General features: G+C 43.4%; 1 protein-coding gene across 1 annotated transcript in view; it reads left to right on the top strand.

Annotated features, from left to right (window-relative positions):
• Positions 1–19,566, top strand: part of KIAA1549L (KIAA1549 like) — a 200,368-nt gene that overhangs the window by 140,359 nt on the left and 40,443 nt on the right. Inside the window, exons 15-17 of the mRNA XM_039911466.1 lie at positions 5,454–5,632; positions 7,471–7,688; positions 18,243–18,372. Coding sequence (XP_039767400.1) covers positions 5,454–5,632; positions 7,471–7,688; positions 18,243–18,372 — 527 coding nt within the window. The remainder of the gene's footprint in view (positions 1–5,453; positions 5,633–7,470; positions 7,689–18,242; positions 18,373–19,566) is intronic.

The following is a 19,566-nucleotide window of genomic DNA, read 5'->3' as shown; positions in this document are numbered from 1 at the left end:
CTTACTATATTCCAGGCACTGTACTAAGCACTGGGGTGAATAGAAGCAAATCGGGTTGGACACAGTCCCTGTCCCATGTGGGACTCAAAGTCTCAATCCCCATTTTACAGATGAGGTAGCTGAGGCAAGAGAAATGAAGTAACTTGCCCAAGGTCATACAGCAGACAAGTGATGGAGCCAGAATTAGAACCCCTGACCATCTGACTCTCAGGACCATAGAGCATGGCCTATCTACTAGCCCATGCTACTTTTTCACTTTCAAAAAAGTGCTCATGTAGGCTTTCTTGGCTGTGATCAGGGGGTTCATTCATTCATTCAATAGTATTTATTGAGCGCTTACTATGCGCAGAGCACTGTACTAAGCGCTTGGAATGAACAAGTCGGCAACAGATAGAGACAGTCCCTGCCGTTTGACGGGCTTACAGTCTAATCGGGGGAGACAGACAGACAAGAACAATGGCAATAAATAGAGTCAAGGGGAAGAACATCTCGTAAAAACAATGGCAACTAAATAGAATCAATAGTTCTCACTGGAGGTGGAGGCATGGGGCTACCTCACCTTTTTTAGATACCACAGTTATGCCAGGGTCCAGCTGAGCCAGGAGTTGGTAGCTACCACTGTTGAATTGCTCTCAAGTGGGGGATTCCTGGTTTGGAGGGGTGGGCATGGAGGAAGAAATGAAGTCCCATCTCCAAGTTGTTTGAGGCATTAGTCCAGGTCCCAGCAATGGTGACCCTGGGGTATTGTTCTCAGTATTATCAAGATACCTGCCAGGTACCTGGCAGGGTTGCCATCTGCAGGAAAGTGGGTAAGATTGAACCACCCTGATATCAGAGGCTTCCTTTGGAGTCAAGGGCTTCTTTTTGGAATTGGGAGAGGGTCTTCACGTAATGACACCTCCTCCCTTGGAGAAGTGTTGTTTTTGAAGGCTTTGGTGAGAGGAGAGCCTCATGCCAACTGCATAGCCTCTGCTTCTCTGGAGATGCCAGTAATGCCTAGGACATCTTTGCTCTCTAGATTGGAGCAGGGTTTCCCTGCTTACTCTATGGTCTCTCCCCCCTCCCCCAACATCCCCGCCCAAGAAAATTTCTGCACTCTGTTTGACTGTGAGGTGGGTTAAGGCAGGGGCAACATTGTGCCTGCAGGGAGAAGGGTTCAGTGCAGGTTGTCAGCACCCTTTGAAATTCTGGGAATCTGGGTTCCCTGGCTACTCCCACTCAAAATCAGAGATGGTTTTCACAGGAGAGAATGATAAATGATAAAAAATGATAAAAAGAGAAAGAAACAAGTCGAGAAAAGATAAGAGCCAAAGGCAGAAAAGGGGGGTGGGGAATAAAAATAATGGGCCCGGAGAGAAAAACAAAGAGGAGAGGGAAAAAGAAACTACAAAGGATGGAAATGAAAAAAAGAGATGTCACGGGAATGGAACAAAGAGGAGGGAGAAGAGGGATGGGTAAATTCCAGAAAACAGAATCCACGTGAAAAGTGGGGCAGAACACAAAGAAAAAAAGAAAGGGAAAAAGAAGACGATAAAGGAAGGACAAGCAGAGGAGGCACAAAAGGAGAAAGCAATGTGAGAGGGGAACAGAAAGATTTGGGAGTATGGGAAGTTAAGTGAAAGAGAGGGAGGGGGGAAGTGAGTCAGGAATGAGGGAGATGGAAGACGTAGAAGAATATGGTGGATCTCTTGTTTCTAGTGAATTTTAGAATCCTCCAGTCATACCTTCTATTTATGATTTGGTTCAATACTACACTCATTTAGAAGTCCTGATCCTCCATGTACCATGTTCACAAAACTCCACTTATTGTATGCCCCCCTCCTCACCTACACCTAACAGTGAGATTTCCTGAATGATTTTTTTCTACACCAAAATGCCACAGATCATGACAGAGTCAGTTTCCAGATTTTCTGTCAAATGTACCCAACCTGCAAAAATAGGGCTACCCAGAAGCTGTAATTTTGTTCAGTCAGGTTCTTTGATAGTGGTATTCTGGATTCTACTTGCACTTCCAATCACTTGGAGAAGCAGCATGGCTCAGTGGAAAGAGCACGGGCTTTGGAGTCAGGGCTCATGAGTTCGAATCCCAGCTCTGCCACTTGTCGGCTGTGTGACTGTGGACAAGTCACTTAACTTCTCTGTGCCTCAGTTCCCTCATCTGTAAAATGGGGATTAAGACTGTGAGCCCCACGTGGGACAACCTGATTCCCCTATGTCTACCCCAGCGCTTAGAACAGTGCTCGGCACATAGTAAGCGTTTAACAAATACCAACATTATTATTATTATTATTAAGTGTATTGTCTTTTCACTTGTTTCCTAGAATTTGTCATTTATTTCTAGATTATACACAGTTTGTGGACAGGGACTATGTCTGCCAATTTATATATTGAACTCTCCCAAGGGCTGAGTACATTCCTCTGCACACAGTAAGCACTCAATTACTATGATAGGTTGATTGATTGCTTGATAGATCACACTTAGACCATGACCTCTACTTAAACTGTGAGCCCCTTGTAGACAGGACTACCCAGTGCTTAGAATGGGGCCTGGCACATAGCATAAACAAATACCATAAAGCACACATGCCCACGCACACTCTTGACATCTTCCTCAAAGGGAAGAATAATGGGACTGAGAAGCTTGGGTTCACACATTGCCCCTTATTTTTCTAGTGAAAAGCTTTTAAAAGGCTTTTTGGAGAGCATAGTGATCTGCCTGACAATCAAAAGAAGTGCAGATTAGACTGTGGAATTTGTACAGTTGAAAATCAAGAGGAAATCACTTCATGCAGGATTCTCCAGGGCATGCAATGGACTATGCTGCTCCTCACTAGCAGCATGGAGCACTTGCACATTCTGTGGGTCTCAGTTGACCTATTCCATGAGTTTCCCAATTTACAAGATTTGCCCGGCAATAGTTCATTTCAAAAACGCGGGGGCAAGTGAAATTAGGGAGGAAAATAATTAGTTTGAAGAATACATCTGAAGCAGTGTAGTCTAGTGGCAAGAGCACAGGCCTGTGAGTCAGAGGACCTTGGTTCTAATCCCGACTCTATCACTTGCCTGCTGTTTGATCTTGGGCCAGTCATTTAACTTCTCTGTGCCTCATTTTCCTCAGCTGTAAAATAGGAATTCAATACCTGTCCTCCCTTCTACTTAAACTGTAAGCCTCATTTGGGATAGGGACTGTGTCCGATCTGACTGATTTGTATCTACTCTGATATTTAGAAGAGTGCTTGACATAGTAAGCGCTTAACAAATGCTAAAAAAAAATAAATGTAAAGCATCTCTCTTGGACTCTAATATAATTGGGGGTGGTTATGTGGGCAATTTCTTACTACTCCATGTTGGTTTCCAGAATGCAGTGGTACCATTTTAACAACCTGTTTTGCACTTCTGAAAGGAATTTTCCATGTTCTGAAGTCATTTAATTTTGCTGATACAATTTGACACACATCACTGAATGCTTTTAGTGACAGAATAAAACCAAATATATATATATCTCAATGATATAAATTCCATCTTAGTCTATTGAGAAGACATGCAAGACAACTTCACGGAAACTGAATGCATATTTTATGTAACACCTATAAAACATTTTGTTCCTAAATTGTCCACTAACAAGTTGTTAGGACAGGCCTAATATATTTTTTTCTGAGCAGAATTTGATAAATCATCATTGTTAGGGTTATTTGAATGAAAAATTCTTTAGAAAGAAATAAATCAGAAAGATACATTTATGAAAATCACTGGATACATTCCGGGACTCTCAGTGCTGAATTAGCCACATCATAGTAGGTTAGTGGCTTGCTAATTTATGACTCCTAGAACAAATGACAGGCTTCTGGGAAACCCTTGTTTTGTCCGTGTTCTTCCAATTAAAGCATTAATTTATGACCAGTCCCACCTGCTCCCTCCTCTGATTGGTTTCCCCCAGGCAGAATCTGATTGGTGGGCAAATCTGCTTGTTGAGTCCCTTGCTCCATTTTGAAAGTCAGTCAATTATATTGAGAGTTTACTGTGTGCAGAGGACTGTACTAAGAGCTTGGGAGAATACAGTGTAACAACAAACAGACACATTCCCTGCCCACACAAGAAGGATGTCTGAAAAGGTAGAATCTCTTTTATAAGCCAACCCCCAAATGGTCAGTCTTTGAGGAATTTGCCATGCGGGAGGATCTCTGTCCATAAAGTTGGTTTGGCTTCATGGTACCTCTAGTGGAAACTCAACTTAGATCCAAAGCAGCCTTTCTAAACATAGTTTGTATTGCAAAAAATATTTTCCCCATTCTCCAGAATTACTGTTTGAGGACATGTTTGAAAAGAAAAGTTCCTATCCACTGCAGAAGCTGCTCCTTTGGCTTTCCAGGCATATTAACATTAACAACGGGCATTGGTATTACAGTTCTTCTAGTTAAAAATTGTGGACTTTGTTTTCATCATCATCAATGGTATTTATTGAGTGCTTACAGTACGCAGAACATTGTATTAAGTGCTTGGGAGAGTACAGTACAACAGAGTTGGTAGACATGTTCCCTGCCACCAATGAGCTTGCAGTCTAGAGAGAGGGATAGACATTACTATAAATAAATATGTTATTCTATATATTCCAGAGTAAGAGTGAAACTTAGAAATGTCAACCATCTGCTTGGCTAATAGTTTTTTGGCTAGTTGGCTTTGCTTTTACACCCACTTTTACACTGCACTGGGAGTGTGAATAGACTATTGTCTGCATTTTGAACCACCGCCAACAAACCTGCTTATCCAGAGCTACTTCTCTGTCCTAGAAGCATTTACGTAGTCTGTGAGCCCTATGTGGGACTGGAATTGTGTCTGACCTGATTAACTTGTATTTACCCCCAGTGTTTAGAACAGTGCTTAATACATCATAAGCACTTAAAAATATATCAATAATAATTATTACTGTTTAAAATGATTTCACTCCCTTGTCTACTTCCAAATCATTTTTTCTAAGCGTTACCCTTGTACTGTTTCCACCATAGACCTATCTTTGTCTTGGAGAGAGTCTAGCTATTGACTCATCTTCAAATGTACTAAGAGAAGCAGCATGGTCTAGAGAAAAACACGCCTGTCAGAGGACCTGGGTTTGAATTCTGACTCCACCACTTGTCTGCTGTGTGACCTTGGGCAAGTCATTTCACTGCTCTAAACTTCAGTTCCCTCATCTGCAAAATAAGAATTCAATATCTCTTCTCCCTCCTACTTAGACTGTGAGCCACGTGTGGGACCTGATAATCTTGTATCTACCCCAGCTCTTAGTACAGTGCTTGACACATAGTAAGAGCTTGATAAAACCACAATTATTATTACTTGAGAGAAGCAAGTTTACTTGACTGCAGGTATACACTGACCTTTCCAGCATCTTGGTTTAAATCCCCCAGCACACACACCCACTCCAACCTCGTGACAAATTACTTTATGTCACGCTTCAGTGCCAGTGAGTGATGAAGAGGAAGAAGTGGTTCTCTTTGACAGTGGAGCTCAAGCCACTGCCGATCCATTCGACACGTCTTCTGGATCTGTGCAGCTGATTGCAATCAAGCCAGTAGCCTTCCCTCCTGCCCATCCTGCATCAGAGAGGAGCCAGGAGTCTGCTGTCATTAACGGGGAGGTAAGTAAGGTCTCTCCAGAGCCTCATTCATTCTTTCAATCATATTATTGAGTGCTTAATGTGTGCAAAGCACTGTACCAAGCACTTGGGAGAGTGCGATATAACAATAAGCAGACATGGAGGAGCTTTGGATTAAAATGTCTTAACAAGACAAGCGGGCCCCCTAGGGGAGTTTTCATTGAAATTCTGAATACGAGTATGTGCTTGGCCCAGAAGGTGGTTTCTTGTTGAGATTTCAGTCAGTACTGGTTCTCTGGGAAACCAATCAGAGGAAGGAGCAGGTGGGACAAACCATAAACTAATGTTTTATTTGGAAGAATACAGATAAAACAAGCATTTCCCAGAAGACTTTCATTTGTTTAGGTTGTTGTAATTTAGTAAGCCATTAACCTAACATGTACCCGACATGGCTAATCCAACACTGAGAGCTCAATATAGCAATGTAACAGTCACGTTCCCTGCCCACAGTGAGCTTACAGTCTAGAAAGGAAGAAGATGTTGGGTCCAGAGAAGCTTCCCTTTCCTGTCTTGTTCAGTGGAAGTCAGAATCAGGAGGCCCCGCTTAACCAGGGGCTTCTCTGGGCACAGGGAAGAGAGGTCTGAGTGTCCTACCTGCCCCATCTCTTCTGGGGGTTGGGGAGAGAACTCCCTCTTCCTCAGTTTCTCCCAGGGCAGAGGAGCATGCATATGTCTGTCCTTCAGGCAGCAGGAGGAGGGCTGGATAATTAAATTTTGTAAAGGGCTGGTTTCCAAAGTTTGTGTTTCCAGGTCATGTGGAAGTTTAGAAAGTGGTTCAGTCAGTTATCTTTGTGATTCGTTTGTTCAGACAATGGGCTGTGGCTTTTTGTCAGGGTTATGGAGTCTTGCCAGTTCTCATCCAGACCGGGCAACGACTTGGTACCCGGAACCATTTCCTTTGAAAACTGGAATGTGACCTGGGTTCTGACCCAATGCAGCATCAGTGAGTGGGGAGTCCCTGTTTCAGGGGAGTGTTAGCTACAGAGAAACACCTCCTTTGTCCTAACTAGTACTAGTGCCTTCATTACAACAACTTTCCATCGGTCACATTATTGAGCACATACTGTGTATAGAGCACTGTACTAAGTCCTTGGGAGAATACAATATAACAATAAACAAACAAGTTCCCTGCCCACAGTGAGCTTATGGTCCTGAGGAGATCAGTGCGGCCTGCTAGATAGAGCATTGGTCTGGAAGTCAGATCCTGGATTCTAATTTCAGCTCTGCCATTTGTCTGGTGTGTGACTTCGGGCAAGTTACTTTAAAGGTTACTTCATCTGCAAAATGGGGAATGAGACCATGAGCCCCATGTGGGACTTGGACTGTGTCCAGCCTGATTAGTTTAGAACAGTGTCTGGCCCACAGAAAGCACTTAACATACCATAAAAACAAAAAACCCCTCTAATTGAAAGTCACTAAAATGATATGTGTCTCTGAAACTAATCGAAGAAAGAAAAGGAGTGGTTTGTGGTGAGGAGTAAGATTCACCATGGGATGAACAAACTTTCTAGGCAAAGCTCCTCTAGATTGTAAACTTCTTGTGGGCAAGGGAATGTGTCTAACCAATTCTTTTATATTGTTAGTCAGTCAGTCAATCATATTTATTGATGACTTACTGTGTGCAAAGCCCTGTACTAAGTGTTTGGGAGAGTGCAAAATAACAGACACATTCTCTGCATTGTACTCTCCCAAGCGCTTAGTACAGTGCTCTGTACACAATCAGTGTTCAATAAATATGACTGTTTAATCCCCACTGTCACCTATGGTCAGGGTAGAACTTCAGATTGCTTACACCAATGGAGCTTTTTCTCTGTCCTCAGGTTAACAAAGCCCTAAAGCAGAAGTCTGATATTGAGCACTATCGCAACAAGCTGCGTCTCAAAGCCAAGAGGAAAGGATATTATGATTTTCCCCAGGTGGAGAGTAATAAGTGCCTGTCGGAGAGAAACAAGATGTATGAAAAAACCCAGAAGGGACTGGATCAAGTGTTGGATCTGGAGGGAGAAGCGCGGCCTCCATTTGTGGAGCCTAAAAGCAGGTGAGGTGATCTCCAATCAATCAGTGGTATTTATTGAGCGCTTACTAAATGCAGAGCACAGTACTAAGCACTTGGCGAGTCTCCAGAGCCTTTAAACTTCTCCTGTCTCTCAGATCATCAAAGCCCAGATCAGTCAAATGTCTGGCAGCAATCGTCGGTAAAGCCGAATGTTCGGACGTTCTACTCCCCGCTGAGAATTGAGGGGTCAGAATTGCTTTCTGAATGTGCTCTGATGAATAACCATGTACTCTCTGTGAGGGGTAAGTGCAGGAGCATTTGTTGGCTTGATTTCTGCCACCCTTTGCTCAATAAAATTTGCAGGATCAGTAAGGTCAAAGGAGAGAAGGGTCCTCAAGTATGAAATTGCCCTTTCCTTAGCTTCTGGAATACACCTAGCAGTGAGCATTATGCTTTATTCAATAACCAGCTGAGCAACTGTCCCCATGCCTGCACTGGGCTATAAGCAAGACTGCTTTAATAATAATAATAATAATTGCAGTATTTATTAAGTGCCTACTGTGAGGGGGATACAAGAAAATCGGGTTGGGTAGAGCCCCTGTCCCCTGTGGGGCTCACAGTCTTAATTCCCATTTTACAAATGTGGTAACTGAGGCACAGAGAAATGAAGTGACTTGCCAGAGACCACAGAGCGGGAAAGTTGCAGACCTGGGATTAGAACCAAGGTCCTTCTGATTCCCAGGCCTGGGATCTATCCACTAAGCCATGCTGCTTCTCAGTGATTTGGTGAAAGGAGGACTTCTGCCTTGGGGAGTCCCGAAGGTTTCAGAAAGGTCTGGGAGGGAAAGAGAGAAAGGTGGCATTATCCCCATTTTGACCCATCCTCAGTGCCCTCCCTTCTCTGATAAGGTCTCTGTTCAAAGTGCTGGGGAAGGAAGGGCACATGAAGAGGAGAATCGGGTATCTGCCTACACCCCAGAGAGGGAATGGGAGAATTTTAACCTGCAAGCACCCCCTGAACTTCCTATGCCCACTAGAGCCTGATTCTAGTCCTCAATATAGCAATCACAGAGACTTTGAACAACACTCCCAACCAAATTATGGTACTTCATTAATTAATTCATTCATTCAATAGTATTTATTGAGCACTTACTATGTGCAGAGCACTGTACTAAGTTCTTGGAATATACAATTCAGCAACAGATACTTGTTAAACACTTACTCTGTGGTAAATGTTGGTGTAGATACAAGTGAATCAGGTTGGACACAGTCTCTTCCCCACCTGGGGTTCACACTCTTAGTCCACATTTTATGGAGGAGGTAACTGAGGCCCAGAGAAGTGAAATGACTTGCCCAAGGTCACACAGCAATCATGAAGTGGATCCGGAATTAGAACCCAGGTCCTCCTGACTCTCAGGCTCATGCTCTGTCCGGTAAGTCACCTTGCTTCTCAAAAGCTATGGTAATTCTTTCAAGAAGAAGAATAAATTGCAGGGAATGCCTGGTTAGCACTCTTAATTAGTTCCATGAACATAGAGTGTTGTGCACAAGAGCGATAAGTGAAGTATAGTTTCATGTAAGAAATAAAATATAAAGTGCATTAATTAATGTGTGTCCAAGAATCCCCCTTATTGACTAAGAAATTATAACTATATTAAAAACCAGTGATGAAAACACAATTAACACAGTTCCATAATCAAATTGCAATATAAATACATACCAAAAATGAAGGATGATGAAGCAGATTTTTGGTGGGTTCACATTTGTAAATATTCAATTTTCCAAGTGCTAACTTTTACTAACCTGCTAGAAGTCTATCACTGTCTAATGCCAAATAGATAGCAAGCAGCAGATGAAATAAACCCTTTATCTCTGTAATTCAGGTCAGTCAGAATATTTCAAGGGTTGAGAGTGTGAGGAAAGAGGCAGAAACTGAAAGGAAGGAGGGGTTGAATCAAGGAAAACTGTGCAAGGGCTGAAAAAGCAGAATGTTACTATAAAGTGAGAGAAAGTTATCAGAGTTATTAAAATTCAGTAGGGCTATCAGGAAAGAGGCTAAACGTAGTGTTAAAGTGCAGGATTCCTGTTCGGTTCTTTAAGTGTGACTTCATGGTTTGCATTGCGGCAGTTTCCTAGGAATACTATGCACACCTCGCTTTTAGATGTCTCTAAGCAAAATCTCTAGGCAAAGAGGTTTAACTGACTTTGCTGATAAGTCTTATATTTGTTTAGTACTCACTGAGTGCCAAGAACTGTAGTAAGCATTTGTACTACGGTACAATCGAGTTGGTAGACATGATACCTGTCCACAGAGACCTTCCAGTCTAGCAGGAGAGGGAGCCTAGATTGTGAGCCTTATGTTGAGCAGGGACTGTGTCCAATTTGATCATTGGGTAAACTACCCCAGTGCTTAGCACTATGCTTGGCACTTATCAAATACTATTATTAACAAGGACTAAGCTAGGCTTTGACAAAGACAGGGGCTGTATTTGAATTCCTTCTGTTTCACCCAAAGGGAGGATGATTTTCATACTGTCACAGGAGCTCTGAGGCACACTTTATTCAACAAACATTTCCTTTCAGGTTAGGGTCTTGCAAATCTCCGGAATTACTGTTTAGCAAAATGTGGACCCGTCTCAGGTTGTTACTCAAGCACAGCAAGAACATTGGGAAACATGTCGGTGATTTCTCTGACCTCGAAACAAGTTTACCTGTCCTCACCGGTTTGCATCCGATGGGTGCTTCCAAGGAACCACGGGACTAGGAGAGGAGAGACTATTTTAGGGAAAGTAATTGGTGTTGTTCCCACCCACTAGACAGCCAGGCTGGTGGTTGGAGTTGTCATCCCAGCACCTTGACCTGAACCAAGAAGCTGTAATTCAAGGCGCTTTCAAGTGCAGGAGTGAAATGGGACAGGTTTCAAAGGCTAAAAATAACCCCATCTCCTCCTCCCACCCTTCCCAGAGAAGCCCTTGGAGAGTATTTCTTTCCCAGCAACATCTCCCTCTCCGCTCGACAGCCTCCTGGCTTTAATCCTTCCATCTATTGGCCTCCATGACCGGCTTACTAGGAGTCAGAGGACCTGGGTTCTATTACTGGCTCTGCCAATTGCTTTCTGTGTGACCTTGGGCAAGTCACTTAACTTCTCTGGGCTTCAGTTTCCCCAACTGTAAAATGGGGATTAAATACTTGTTCTCACCTACTTAAACTGTGAGCCCAAGGTGGGACTGGGACCGTGTCCAACCTGAGTAACTTGTACCTACCTCAGGGCCTGGAACAGTGCTTGACTCACAGTAAGTGCTTATCAAAACCAACAATAAATGATGATAATAATAATAATAATAATGATACAGTTGCTGGCATCAGGGAAATGTTTACTGAAGGTAAAGATATCCACAGTAAGTATAGTACAACTACACTGAGGGATAGTACTCTCGTTTTGGGCAGGAATGTGTCTGTTTATTGTTATATTGTATTCTCCCGAGTGCTTAGTACAGTGCTTTGCACACAGGAAGTGCTCAATAATGAATGAATAGTACTCCAGTCTAGAAGTCAGATCCATGCAACATAACTGGCAATAAAACAGGGAAATGGGTTCTTGGTCCTGTGTCTAATTCACCACACCAGCATCTGTCAGGGGCTTAGTAATTGAAGAAAAGAAATAGATGAAAGGATATGATTTCCTAGGGAGCTGTCTTCAGTGAGAAGTGTTAACTCCCCATACCTTATCCATTTACATGAACTGTATGTGCAGATCTTCCCAAATAGGAATGGAGAAAGATCCCTGAGGATCCCTCAGGTAAGCTGAGCCTTGTGTACTCAGCCAGACCCTGCTGGGTAAGCAGATGACTCCCCCAGAGGAAATGTTAGACACTTGAAAGCAACTCATTCAGACCACCTGCGAACAATTTAATCAGATATAGTTTAGGAAATTACCAATTAGGTGATTGATGTTCCTAGACCCTGGCCGGTATTTTAGCAGCCTGAGATAATTAATTCATAATAATAATAACCACACCATGAATTCATCTGGAACTTTTTATTTTTTATTTTTTCCAAAAGGCTTTCACCTCAGTTATTTAATTATATATTACAACATCCTTTCAGAGGGAAAAAAAAAACCAACCCAAAAAAACTGAGTCCCAGAAAGGTTGAGTAGCTAGCTCAAGGATACTCGGCAGTCCGGTAGTGACAGAGCTAGGACTGGAATTCAGGTCTCCCCACTCGAAGGCTCACACCCTTTTCATTAGAACCCCCTACTCTTTTTTTTAAATTATGATATTCGTTAAGTGCTTACTATGTACCAGGTACTGTACTAAGTGCTGGCGTAGATACAAGCTAATCAGGTTAGACCCAGTCCATGTCCCACATGTAGCTCACAGTCTTAATGCCCATTTTAGAGGTGAGGTAAGCAAGGCACAAAGAAAGTAAGTGCCCACCCAAAGTCAGTCAGCAGACAAGTGGCAGAGTCTGGATTAGAACCTAGGTCTATCTGACTCCCTTCCTATTCAGGCCCACGAAGCTAGGTTTAAAAGCTCCTTAAAAACCACTTTTTAAAAGCTACTCTTGAGAAGCAATGTGGTCTAGTGGAAAGGACATGGGTCTGGGAGTCGGAGAAGCTGGATTCTAATCCCGGCCCTGCCACTTTTCTGCTGTGTGACCTTGGGGCAAGTCGCCTGGCTTTTCTGTGCCTCAGTTTCTGTGAGCCCCAAGAGGGACATAGACTCTGTACAAACTGATTAGCTTGTATCTACCTCAGTGCTTAGTACAGTGTCTCACACAATAAGCTCTCAACAAATACCATTTAAAAATTGGGTACAAAATATAAACTCTAAGAAAAAACTAGGTAGAACAGCTTTATTCTGTGTATTACTTTGAAATTTGACCAGCCACAATAGTTATCGGCTTTTAGAATCCCACTGTTTTGTTCCTGGTAGTCACAAAATAACCTATTTCACAGCAGCTCCTCCTCCCCTCTCATTTGAGAGTCTTCTCTAAATGGGCTAATTGGCAGCCTCAAGACAATTGCTAAAAGCCGGCTTTTTCAAACACAATTTGTAATTAGGTCAAGGATGTGACTACTTTGGGATATGTATTAGCAGTGTGAGTCTCTAAGAAAATATGTGGCTTCATGGACTTGTGAAATCATTCATTCATTCATATTTATTGAGAGCTTAGGTGTACAAAGCACTGTACTAAAGCCTTGTTTCCTCGATAGATGGCCCCTCGCCCTGCGATTGTTTTGAATTTGCCAGGACAAGATACAGTACAAAATTTGGTGGAAAGCTTCTGTTGGGGAGAGACTATTTCTTCTTTGGATCAGGCAGCTCGAAGTGTCAAGTACAGTGCTCTGCACCCCGATAATGATAATGATGGTATTAAGCTCTTACTATGTGTTAAGCACTGTTCTAAGTGCTAGAGCATGCCTAAGAAACACTTGCTAACTAAATCATCAATGGAAGGTATTTATTGAAAACTTTCATTCAATAGTATTTATTGAGCGCTTACTATGTGCAGAGCACTGTACTAAGCGCTTGGAATGAACAAGTCGGCAACAGATAGAGACAGTCCCTGCCGTTTGACGGGCTTACAGTCTAATCGGGGGAGACAGACAGACAAGAACGATGGCAATAAATAGAGTCAAGGGGAAGAACATCTCGTAAAAACAATGGCAACTAAATAGAATCTAGGCGATGTACATTTCATTAACAAAATAAATAGGGTAATGAAAATATATACAGTTGAGCGGACGAGTACAGTGCTGAGGGGATGGGAAGGGAGAGGGGGAGGAGCAGAGGGAAATGGGGGGAAAAGAGGGTTAAGCTGCGGAGAGGTGAAGGAGGGTGGTAGAGGGAGTAGAGGGAGAAGAGGAGCTCAGTCTGGGAAGGCCTCTTGGAGGAGGTGAGTTTTAAGTAGGGTTTTGAAGAGGGGAAGAGAAAGAGTTTGGCGGAGGTGAGGAGGGAGGGCGTTCCGGGACCGCGGGAGGACGTGGCCCGGGGGTCGACGGCGGGATAGGCGAGACCGAGGGATGGTGAGGAGGTGGGCGGCGGAGGAGCGGAGCGTGCGGGGTGGGCGGTAGAAAGAGAGAAGGGAGGAGAGGTAGGAAGGGGCAAGGTGATGGAGAGCCTTGAAGCCTAGAGTGAGGAGTTTTTGTTTGGAGCAGAGGTTGATAGGCAACCACTGGAGTTGTTTAAGAAGGGGAGTGACGTGCCCAGATCGTTTCTGCGGGAAGATGAGCCGGGCAGCGGAGTGAAGAATAGACTGGAGCGGGGCGAGACAGGAGGAAGGGAGATCAGAGAGAAGGCTGACACAGTCATCTAGCCAGGATATAACGAGAGCCCATAGCAGTAAGGTAGCCATTTGGGTGGAGAAGAAAGGGCGGATCTTGGCGATATTGTAAAGGTGAAACCGGCACGTCTCGGTAACGGATAGGATGTGTGGGGTGAACGAGAGAGACGAGTCAAGGATGACACCGAGATTGTGGGCCTGAGAGACGGGAAGGATGGTCGTGCCATCCACGGTGATAGGGAAGTCTGGGAGAGGACCGGGTTTGGGAGGGAAGATGAGGAACTCAGTCTGGCTCATGTTGAGTTTTAGGTGGCGGGCCGACATCCAGGTGGAGACATCCTGGAGGCAGGAGGAGATGTGAGCCTGAAGGGAGGGGGAGAGGACAGGGGCTCTCTGTATACGTAAGTAAACTTACTGTATACGGAGTGCTATACCAAGAGCTTGGGAGTATACAGTGCAACAGAGTTGGTAGACACGTTCCCTGCCCACAATAACTTTACAATCTATAGCCTCTCATCCTAAGCTCATTGTGGGCAGGCAGTGCATCTGTTTCTTGTTATATTGTTCTCTCCCAAGCACTTAGTATGGGGCTCTGCACACGGTAAGTGTCTAATAAATACAACTGAATGATTGAACTTTGACACTTGACAATCCTTGCCAATAAGTGATAGTGTTTCCTTCCTGGTGATGATCACTGCTACTCTTCGAGGCTAACACATACAGATAAGAAATTCCTCACTCACTGGGCAGAGTCCTGATAGGAACCCAGGTCTCTGAATTCCCAGGAGCCCATGAAGCAAGTACATTCCTTCCCCCCCCCCCCCCCATGTCCCAGATAAAGGAATCTGTAGACTCTTAGGCGTCCCTGCTGATAGGGAAAACAAGTTATTGAGGTTAGAAGATTGGTCTGAGGTCTGAGAATCAACCAGAAACTTCACCCCGGTTCTGCTCGGACTCTGGGAAGGACCTTGGAATAAACTATGATAATGATAATAGTATGTGTTAAGTGCTTACTATGTATCAAGCGCTAGGATAGATATAAATTAATCGGGTTGGACATGGCCCCTGTCCCATATGGGCCTCACTATTTAAGTTGGAGATACTCTTTTCATGTTGTAGCAAGATATGTATTTCAGCCTGCTCACTGTCTTCTTTCTTCCAGCCTCCCCCAGCCCTCCTTCCCTCTCTATGCTGTGCGCTGCAGCACAGATCATCTTCTTGAAGTGTCATGTGGCACATCTCTCCTCTCCCAACACATCAGCAAAAACTCCTCATGGTTAGCTTCAAGGTTCTGCAGCAACGCTCCCCTCCATACTTATATGCTGTCTTCATCCACTACTCCCTAATATGCTCTTTGTTCCTCTCAAGCCCATTTTCTACCTAGACCTTTCTCTCAACTTTCTGGTTTATGTTGCCCACCTCACGCTCTTCCGCCAGCTTAGAATGCTCTTATTCCTGCATCCTGATAGTGCACAGCTCTTTCCATACCCAAAGGCCTCCCCAAATCCCACCTCTTCCAAAAAGACCTCCCCAATTAATTCCCAGCTCCCTGAATCATATAAACCCATCGGTCACCTCTAACACATATTTATACTAATTCTCAGCACTTTTGTAAAAATAATAATAATAGTAGTGGTATTTGGTAAGTGCTTACTTATTGCTATTGTTTTGTCTGTCCGTCTCCCCCGATTAGACTGTAAGCCCGTCGAAGGGCAGGGACTGTCTCTGTCTGTTACCGATTTGTACATTCCAAGCGCTTAGTACAGTGCTCTGCACATAGTAAGCGCTCAATAAATACTATTGAATGTCAAGCACTGTTCTATGCTCTGGGGAAGATAATCAAGTCATATCCAATCTCTATCCCACACAGCATTCACAGTCTAAGTAGGAAGGAGAACAGTCATTGAATCCCCATTTTACAGATGAGGTAACTGAAGCCCAGAGAAGCTAAGTGACTTTCCCAAGGTCACAAAGCAGGCAAGTGGGAGAGCAGGGATTAGAACCCAGGTCCTTTGACGTCCAGGCTCTTTCCACTAAGCCACACTGGTCCTCATTGTATTTATGTTTTTCAATTTTACATTCAAAGATTTATTTTGACTCCTTTATGTCTGTGTCCCCTGTGATAATGTAGGCTTCTTGTGGGCAAGGACTGTGTCACTTCTTTATATATTTTTTGGAATTCTCAAGCATCTAATATAGTTTATTCCACCTAGCAGATGCTCCATAAATATTTTTACTACTGCTACTAACGCTACTACTTTTATACCACTACTTATCTGTTTCCCCACCTGTATAAGGGGCTAAGCAGCACTTTCCTTCCAATTGGCATCTGTTTTGTGCAGTTACTCAACAACCTGAACAATGATCTAAAGTTCAAGAGGGGCCAGATTGGCTTAATTTTGGTATTGCCTAGGCATGGATTTGAAGAAACTTTGGCAATTCTACCAGGTAATTCATTTCTTAGAAGAAAATTATCACAGAGAATACGCCAAAGGAAAATCCCTTAACACCATAAACCTGCATCTTTCAGAACATCAGGAAACAGTGTGTTCTAGTGAAAAAAACTTGAGCCTGGGAACCAGAAGACCTGGGTTTTAATCACACCTCTGCCACCTGCCTGCTGGGCAAGTCAATAACCTCTCCATGCCTGTTTCCTCAACTATATGGGAAGCAGCGTGGCTATGGGAAGCAGCGTGGCTCAGTGGAAAGAGCCTGGGCTTGGGACTCAGAGGTCATGGGTTCGTATCCCAGCTTTGCCACTTGTCAGCTGTGTGACTGTGGGCAAGTCACTTAACGTCTCTGTGCCTCAGTTACCTCATCTGTAAAATGGGGATGAAGATTGTGAGCCTCAAGTGGGACAACCTGGTTATCCTGTATCTACCCAGCGCTTAGAACAGTGCTCTGCATATATTAAGTGCTTAACAAATACCAACATTATTATTAACTACAGAATGGGGATTCAATACTTGTTCTCCCTTCTACTTAGACTGTGAGTTCCATGTGGGACAGGGACTATATCCAGTCTGATAAACTTGTATCAACCCCAGCACTTAGAACAGTGAGTTAACACATAGTAAAAGCTTAACAAATACCATAAAATCAAAACAAAATGAAAAATCACCCTGAGAAGGATGCCTCTATCCCCAGAGTCCCACATTTACCAATTAGTGGTAACAACAACAGCACAAAAGATGTATGGAAATAGAAAAGAAGCTGAATAATCAAAACCAATATAGCCTCTTAGGTTGGGAGCTATTACTGACAGTCAGAAATTCAACTCTGTCCTTGATACCTGAATTTTATTGCTCTTAGGCCCTGCAAGGCTGAATATTTTTAGTTAGGATCTACTGAGAGGTGCTACTGTGATCCAGTGGGATTCAGTCATTAAGTCAGTTAATTGTACTTAATGAGAGCTTACCATGTGCTGAGCACTGTACTAAGAGCTTGGGAGAGTACAATATAGCAATTTAACACACTCATTCCCTGCCCCCGAAGAGTTTACAATCTAGAGGAGGAGACAGCCATTAATATTTATAAATGAAATTACACATATGCATATAAATGCTGTGATGCTGGGAGGGAGACAATCAAGGGGTGCAGAAGGGAGTTAGTTGGAGGAGAGGCGGGCTTAGTCTTGGAGGAGATGTACCTTCAAAAGAGCTTTAAAGTGGGGAGAGTAATCATTCTGGCGTGGCTCAGTGGAAAGAGCCTGGGCTTCGGAGTCAGGGGTCATGGGTTCGATTCCTGGCTCTGCCTCTTGTCACCTGTGTGACTGTGGGCAAAGTCACTTAACTTCTCTGTGCCTCAATTTCCTCATCTGTAAAATTGGGATTAACTGTGAGCCTCGTGTGGGACAACCTGATTACTCTGTATCTACCCCAGCGCTTAGAACAGTGCTCTGCACATAGTAAGCGCTTAACAAATACCAACATTATTATTATTATTATAAAGAAGGAGGGCTTTCTACGCCAAAGGCAGGATGTGGGATAGAGGTCATGGACGAGATAGACGCGATCAAGGTACAGTGAATAAGTTGGCATTAGAGAAACGAAGCATGTGGGCTGGGTTGTCATAGGAGAGTAGTGAGGTGAGGTAGGATGGGACAAGTTGATTGTGTGCTTTAATATTAAAGGGCATGAAAAAGTACAAATACACTTGCAATGGCTGGGTAAGAGAGGTAGTCAACTCTTGGACTAGAGTGAGGCAAAATCAGAAAACCCAAATTTTCCCTGGGGAGAGAAGTTTGGTTCAGCAGTCAACTGCACCTGGGTGCAAGCTGGGATTCAACAGTGTTTTCTCTCACTGTAGGCAACAGACGAAGAACTCTGTGTACCGAAGCCGACAGTCTTTGAACAGTCCGAGTCCAGGGGAGACCGAGATGGATCTTTTAGTGACAAGGGAGAGACCTCAGCGCGGGATCCGGAACAGTGGCTATGATGTAAGTCTCTCCTAACCTTGGCTCAGAGGTGGACTACCTGAGAAGCAGGTTGGCCTACTAAGGAAGCAGCATGGCCTAGCGGAAAGAACATAGGCTTGGGAGTCAGAGGCCCTGGGTTCTAATCCTGTCTCTACCAGTTGCTTGCCGTTTAACTTCGGGCAAGTCACTTAACTTCTCTGGGCCTCAGTTTCCTCAACTGTAAAATGGGGATTAAATGCTCCCTCCTACTTAGACTGTGAGCCCTATGCAGGACAGGATCGGTGTCCTATCTGATTCTTGTACCTAGAAGAGTGCTTAGAATAGTTTTGACACATTGTAAGCGCTTAACAAATACCAATGAAAAAAAAGTAGCTTTTCAGAAATCTCAACAACTATATCAGAAGGAATAATAGTTCAAGTCTGGGACACTGCCACGGTCTTCTAAAAGAGGCTGAAAATAAAGGACCCAGATTTAATTTTGAGTGTGATTTACTGCATGTGGAAAGGGACTTGAAATATCTACCTCAATCAATGGTGTTTATTGAGCGCATACTATGTGCAGAGCTCTTGGGAGAGTACAGTACAACAGAGTTGGTAGACACATTCCCTGCCCACAAGGACCTTACAGTCTAGAGGGGGAGACAGACATTAACATGAACAAATAATTTATAGATATATGTCATGGGGCTGAGGTTGGGGTGAATACCAAATGCATTAAAATCAGCCAAGCCCCTTTACCTAAACTTTGATTTACTATACTCCATGTAATGTTAGAAGATACACCATCATCTTAAACTTATTATATGCTTCATTTAAAAACTGCTTTTTTTTGAAATTGTGAGGTAGGCCAGACCAGGAGAGAGGAAATGAGTTCCCTGAAGAGGGGACAGCTTTTTTCATTCAGAGTCATTGCAAAGATCATAATATGTTTCTGATTTCTCAACCAGCTAGTGGAGCTAATAAATAGTGAATTAAACTTTTTTTGGTGATGTGACAAAGCTTACAGCTAAAGAAAAGTCTCAAAAGTGTTCAACGTGTCATAGTTCCTTAGAGTTTTAAAATTTCTAGATAATTTCTTGTATTTTACCTTTCCCCATTAGATTTATTCCAGAATTTGAAACTACTTATTCAAGATAAATGATTTATTTGACAGAATCATTTTTTTTCATATTTCTCTCCAATAGAAATCCTCTCCACCAATGGAAATATTTGTCT

This window comes from Ornithorhynchus anatinus, chromosome 3, assembly GCF_004115215.2.
Source record: "Ornithorhynchus anatinus isolate Pmale09 chromosome 3, mOrnAna1.pri.v4, whole genome shotgun sequence".
NCBI classification, from domain to species: domain Eukaryota; kingdom Metazoa; phylum Chordata; class Mammalia; order Monotremata; family Ornithorhynchidae; genus Ornithorhynchus; species Ornithorhynchus anatinus.
Note: the sequence above shows the minus strand (reverse complement) of the source record. Positions and strands in the feature narration are given on the sequence as shown.